Source organism: Bos javanicus, chromosome 19 (genome assembly GCF_032452875.1).
Source record: "Bos javanicus breed banteng chromosome 19, ARS-OSU_banteng_1.0, whole genome shotgun sequence".
In the NCBI taxonomy this organism is placed as follows: domain Eukaryota; kingdom Metazoa; phylum Chordata; class Mammalia; order Artiodactyla; family Bovidae; genus Bos; species Bos javanicus.
The window spans coordinates 10,337,104-10,343,982 of NC_083886.1; the positions used below are offsets into that span (position 1 = coordinate 10,337,104).

A 6,879-nucleotide genomic window follows, 5' to 3' on the forward strand; every position below is an offset into this window, starting at 1 on the left:
CGACTCTTTGCGACCCCATGAACCGCAGCACGCCAGGGCTCCCTGTCCGTCACCAACTTGTAGAGTTTAACCCAACTCATGTCCATTGAGTCGGTGATGCCATCCAGCCATCTCATCCTCTGTTGTCTCCTTCTCCTGCCCTCAATCTTTCCCAGCATCAGGGTCTTTTCAAATGAGCCAGCTCTTCACATCAGGTGGCCAAAGTATTGGAGTTTCAGCTTCAACATCAGTCCTTCCAGTGAACACCCAGGACTGATCTCCTTTAGGATAGACTGGATGGATCTCCTGCAGTCCAAGGGACTCTCAAGAGTCTTCTCCAACACCACAATTCAAAAGCATCAATTCTTCCGCACTCAGCTTTCTTCACAGTCCAACTCTCACATCCATACATGATTACTGGAAAAACCATAGCCTTGACTAGACGGACCTTTGTTGGCAAAGTAATGTCTCTGCTTTTTAATATGCTGTCTAGGTTGGTCATAACTTTCCTTCCAAGGAGTAAGCGTCTTTTAATTTCATGGCTGCAATCACCATCTGCAGTGATTTTGGAGCCCCCCAAAATAAAGTCAGCCACTGTTTCCACTGTCTCCCCATCTATTTGCCATGAAGAGATGGGACCGGATGCCATGGTCTTAGTTTTCTCAATGTTGAGCTTTAAGCCAACTTTTTCACTCTCGTTTTTCATTTTCATCAAGAGGCTCTTTAGTTCTTCTTCACTTTCTGCCATAAGAGTGGTGTAATCTGCATATCTGAGGTTATTGATATTTCTCCCAGCAATCTTGATTCCAGCTTGTGCTTCCACCAGCCCAGCTTTTCTCATTATGTACTCTGCATCTATGTTAAATAAGCAGATGACAATATACAGCCTTGACGTACTTCTTTTCCTACTTGGAACCAGTCTGTTGTTCCATGTCCAGTTCGAACTGTTGCTTCCTGACCTGCATACAAATTTCTCAAGAGACAGGTCAGGTGGTCTGGGATTCCCATCTCTTTCAGAATTTTCCACAGTTTACTGTGATCCACACAGTCAAAGGCTTTGGCATAGTCAATAAAGCAGAAATAAATGTTTTCCTGAAACTCTCTTGCTTTTTTGATGATCCAGCAGATGGTGGCAATTTGATCTCTGGTTCCTCTGCTTTCCTAAAACCAGCTTGAACCTCTGGAAGCTCACAGTTCACGTATTGCTGAAGCCTGGTTGGAGAATTTTGAGCATTACTTTACTAGCGTGTGAGATAAGTGCAATTGTTTGGTAGTTTGAGCATTTGGCATTGCCTTTCTTTGGGATTGGAATGAAAATGGACCTTTTCCAGTCCTGTGGCCACTGCTGAGTTTTCCAAATTTGCTGGCACATTGAGTGCAGCACTTTCACAGCATCATCTTTTAGGATTTGAAATAGCTCAACTGGAATTCCATCACCTCCACTAGCTTTGTTTGTAGTGATGCTGCCTAAGGCCCACTTGACTTCACATTCCAGGATGTCTGGCTCTAGGTGAGTGTGAGTGATCACATCATCATTATTATCTGGGTTGTGAAGATCTTCTTTGTATAGTTCTTTTGTGTATTCTTGCCACTTCTTAATATCTTCTACTTCTGTTAGGTTCATATTTCTATCCTTTACTGAGCCCATCTTTGCATGAAATGTTCCCTTGGTATCTCTAATATTCTTGAAGAGATCTCTAGTCTTTCCCATTCTATTGTTTTCCTCTATTTCTTTGCGTTGATCGCTGAGGAAGGCTTTCTTATCTCTCCTTGCTATTCTTTGGAGCTCTGCATTCAAATGGATATATATTTCCTTTTCTCCTTTGTTTTTTGGCTTCTCTTCTTTTCACAGCTATTTGTAAGGGCTCCTCAGACAGCCATTTTGTTTTTCTGCATTTCTTTTTCTTAGGGATGGTCTTGATTCCTGTCTCCCATACAATGTCATGAACCTCATTCCATAGTTCATCAGGCACTCTATCAGATCTAGTCCCTTAAATCTATTTCTCACTTCCACTGTATAGTCATAAGGAATTTGATTTAGGTCATACCTGAATGGTCTACTTTCTTCAATTTAAGTCTGAATCTGGCAATAAGCAGTTTATGATCTGAGCCACAGTCAGCTCCCGGTCTTGTTTTTGCTGACTGTATAGAGCTTCTCCATCTTTGGCTGCAAGGAATATAATCAATCTGATTTCAGTATTGACCATCTGGTGATGTCCATGTGTAGAGTCTTCTCTTGTGTTGTTGGAAGAGGGTGTTTGCTATGAACAGTGCATTCTTTTGGCAAAACTCTATTAGCCTTTGCCCTGCTTCATTCCGTACTCCAAGGCCAAATTTTCCTGTTACTCCAGGTGTTTCTTGACTTCCTACTTTTGCATTCCAGTCCCCTATAATGAAAAGGACATTTTTTTGGGAGTGTTAGTTCTAAAAGGTCTTGTAGGTCTTCATAGAACCATTCAACTTCAGCTTCTTCAGCATTACTGGTCAAGGCATAGACTTGGATTACTGTGATATTGAATGGTTTGCCTTGGAAATGAACAGAGATCATTCTGTCATTTTTGAGATTGTATCCAAGTACTGCATTTCAGACTCTCTTGTTGACCATGATGGCTACTCCATTTCTTCTGAGGGATTCCTGCCCACAGTAGTAGATATAATGGTCATCTGAGTTAAATTCACCCATTCCAGTCCATCTTAGTTCTCTGATTCCTAGAATGTCGACATTCACTCTTATCATCTCCTGTTTGACCACTTCCAATTTGTCTTGATTCATGAACCTAACATTCCAGGTTCCTGTGCAATATTGCTCTTTACAGCATCGGACCTTGCTTCTATCACCAGTCACATTCACAACTGGGTGTTGTTTTTGCTTTGGCTCCGTCTGTTCATTCTTTCTGGAGTCATTTCTCCAGTGATCTCCAGTAGCATATTGGGCAGTTATGCATAAGATTCCAGAAAAGAGAGAGAAAAGTTTGTTGAGCAGCAAGTCTGTGGTTCTCAAAGTGTGGTCCCTGTAAAAGGGGATCAGAATCACCTGAGAACTTGTTACAAATGCAAATTCTGGGCCTTATCATGGGCCAACAGAATGAAAAAGTCTAGAGGTTGGGCACAGTGATTTATCTTTTAACAAGTTCTGAAAGTCATTGTCTCAAAGGTAAGAATCACTGGTCTAAGAAATGGGTTCTTCTAAAACTCCCAGTAGTCTGTTTCTTTTGAAGAGATTCCTGTACTTTTGGATCTTGACCAAGGAATCCTGTATTCTGCAAATTTATAAAATTGTGTTGTTCTTGGTCCTTTTGGCCCCCAAGGAATAACTTTTAATGAATATGTGGTTTTGAAACAGAAACTTTTTAACAACTCCCATTGCTCTCTTCCCCCAAGTGTTAATCAGCTCAGCCCTATCTCCTGAGCCGAGTCCAGTAGTTTCTTCCAAGGGTATCTCCTCTTCCCCTAGAGTCACACTCATTGTTGCATACTCGATGTATGGGCAGTAACTGGGATGCTGGAGAAAAACGGTCTGCAAGAAGATGGAAGACCTGGAGACTCTCTCCCAGTCTGGCTGAAGGAAGGTGAGACCAGGGTTTCCTCACCTGTGGATACAGTAAGAAGGATCCAGAGTCACTTGCTGGAGAGTGCAGAAAATAAACAGGGACACGGACTGATGGCAGGAAATCTAAAGCGTGAAGGGAGCCTCAGAAAGTAACGCAGAGGAAATGAGGTTCTGAAAACAGATTCCTCAAGTTGCATGTGCAAAATCAGGCTTTTAACAACCAAGTGAGAATGTGGTCCTGTGATTTAGAGGGAGGATGTTGAGAGCAAAGGATAAAGAAATACACCACAGAATTCTCCACACGGTCACACTGAACAAGATCATGTAACTCTCCTAATACATTAGGATAGCCAACTGTTTTTTGAGCAACTGCTAAATCAGAGTTGCTATTATATATTTTTGGGCTACTGAATAATTAAATTTAAAATCTAATTCAAAGGGACAACAGAAAAGAAATGATAAATGCCATACTAGAGGTACTTATAAAATGTTATTGGAACCCTGAGAAGGGAGGGGTTAATTCTGCATGGGAGAAATGGGGAAGGAGTCAGAGAGAAGATGATATCTGAGGATTTCTAGGTTGAGAAAGTTGTGGAATGTATTTCAGGAAACAGAATTCGTTTCCAAAGCTACAGAAGCAATCGAATATATGACATATGTGATAGACTATGAATTCCCTGAACAGCAACCAGTTCCTGGGTAACAGGGATACCGATGAGAAGGGTAGATGGAGCCTACATTTTAGAACTTGGTGTGACACACTGAGAGGGAGGCACTTGTATGTAAGCATGTGTTTCAACCCTGAATTAACCCATAAATCATGTTAGGTCACTTCTAAAAGTTTGAGTTTTAAGCTGTGGGCCCTCAATACTCATTAAAAGATTATAATGATGGGGAGAGGTGATCAAATATGAGTTTAGAAAGATCTCTCTGACAGTGATATAGTATATGGACAAGAGTGGAGGCAGATGGAAGCCCAAGGATAAGACTTAAAATGATCTCTGATGGACAATGGATTGCAGGAGGCAAATGAGGAGGAGAGTGAGGCAAGACAGGGGAGTGTGGAAGCCACTTAACCCTCACTTGTCACCTCTATCTCTCATCTCCCTAACCTTCTTCACCTTTCTTCCCTTCCATCTCCCGCCCCTCCACCTTTTCATTCCCTTTCCTTCCACCCCACTAATCTTAATCTTCTCCTTTTTGTTCCTTTGTCCATTCTATTTCTCTTATTTTGGTATCTTCCTGTGTCTTCTGTTCTTGTATTCAGTAACATTTTATAAATTCTTGGGATTTTTATTACAGCTCTTCCAATCCCCTTCATACAGTATCCACCACTTGTTTTTAATTAGAGAATCTCTCTCCACTTTCTCATGTCTCAGCACACACACCATATATGTCCTGGCTTCATCCAGTAAGGGGCCGCCTATACCAGGGAGAGGGGACATTCCCTATAGCTGTTCACCCACCAAGAGTCAACAGCACATGCTTTTTGGGTATCGACTATCACAAAGCATGAGCACTGCAGGGCACAATTGTGGATCAAGACATAATGTCAGTAGCATGTTATGGTTGAATTTGGGAGGAAAAACCTAGAAACAAAAAGTTCATTAACATTTTGATATGTTAGCTGTTACACAAGAAATGATTGGTACAAAATGTATTAGAGACTTGGAAGAAGGCAAGAGATCCTTACAGTAGGACACTACACAGAGGAGAGTGATTACCATGTAATATCCCAGGTACTATTTAAGGAACCTATGTGTTATCTTATTTAATCCCCTAGACAGTCCATAGAGACAACATTTTTGTTCTGGAAACTGAGACAGAGAGCTTGAATAACTTACTCTGGGTCAAATCTCAAGAATAAGAAGCTCTGGAATTTGACTATAAGTCTGTTGGACTCCAAGCATCTTCTCATCACTGTACTACACAGAATGTTTAAAAAGCAGCCTTTATGTGTCTCTGGATGGCTTTTTGATATAGCATGAGTATATATTTCAGTACCAACTTGTACATGCTCCAAAGGCAAGGCCATTTAATCAGTATCTGGAATTATGATCTGCACAAAATGACCATCATCTAGAACTGGAACTCAATTTGAGCCCCTGAGCACTAATACATCTCTGTCTGTGGTGTGTTTTCTTCATGTGTATGGAGAAGACACCATGCAACCAGGGAACCTCACATGTGTATCAGAATTTGTCTTCCTGGGGCTCTCACAGACTCACGAGCTCCACCTCTTCTTGTTTCTGGTGTTCCTGCTTGTCTACACAACCACTGTCATGGGAAACCTCCTCATCATGGTCACGGTGAGCTCTGATTCCAGGCTCCACACACCCATGTATTTTCTGCTGCGAAACCTGGCCATCATAGACCTCTGTTTCTCCTCAGTCACTGCCCCAAAGATGCTGGTGGACTTCCTTGCTGAGAAGAAGACCATCTCCTACCAGGGCTGCATGACCCAGATCTTTTTCTTCCACTTTCTGGGAGGTGCCATGGTCTTCTTCCTCTCAGTGATGGCCTATGACCGCCTTGTTGCCATCTCTCGGCCCCTCCACTATGTCAGCATCATGAACACTCAGCTCTGTGTGGGGCTGGTGGTGGCAAGCTGGGTGGGAGGCTTCATTCATTCCATTTCCCAACTGGCTCTGATGCTCCCACTGCCTTTTTGTGGCCCCAATGTCCTAGATAACTTCTACTGTGATGTTCCACAAGTTCTGAGACTTGCCTGCACTGACACTTCTGTCCTCGAGTTCCTCGTGATCTCCAACAGTGGGATGCTGGATGTCATCTGGTTCCTTCTCCTCCTGGTCTCCTACTCAGCCATCCTGGTGATGCTGAGGTCCCACTCAGGGCAGGCAAGGAGGAAAGCAGCTTCCACCTGCACCACCCACATCATCGTCATGTCTATGGTCTTCATTCCAAGCATTTACCTCTATGCCCGGCCCTTCACCTCCTTCTCCATGGACAAGGCTGTATCCATCAGCCACACGGTCATGACTCCCATGCTCAACCCCATGATCTATACCCTGAGGAACCAGGAGATGCAGGCAGCAGTGAAGAGATTAGGGAGGCACTGGCTGCTTTGTAAAAGAGAGTGATAGTGGGTCACTTCTCTTTGGCTTTGTTTTCCACTGATAATTTGGAGAGAGAGCTGCTGTATCTGGCTCTTCAATAACTTGTGTATGTGTTATAAGGGTCATCATAGAAGTGAATGCCTATTGAAAATAAGCAGCTTACCCAGATTTTGAGGAAAAAGGTAAATTCTTACTTTTGTTTGTGTTAGATGATTTGAACACTCCAATGACAGCAACATTTGTTGTTGTGGAAACATTCTGGCAAGCTACACC

The 6,879-nt window shown here is 42.7% G+C and overlaps 1 protein-coding gene across 1 annotated transcript; it reads left to right on the top strand.

The window, feature by feature from the left end:
* The first annotated feature begins 5,609 nt into the window (after window positions 1-5,609).
* Window positions 5,610-6,630, top strand: LOC133231560 (olfactory receptor 4D2-like). The gene has a single exon (XM_061389930.1). It carries the CDS (start codon window positions 5,695-5,697, stop codon window positions 6,628-6,630), a length of 936 nt encoding a protein of 311 aa, XP_061245914.1. The 5' UTR covers window positions 5,610-5,694.
* The last annotated feature ends 249 nt before the right edge of the window (window positions 6,631-6,879 follow it).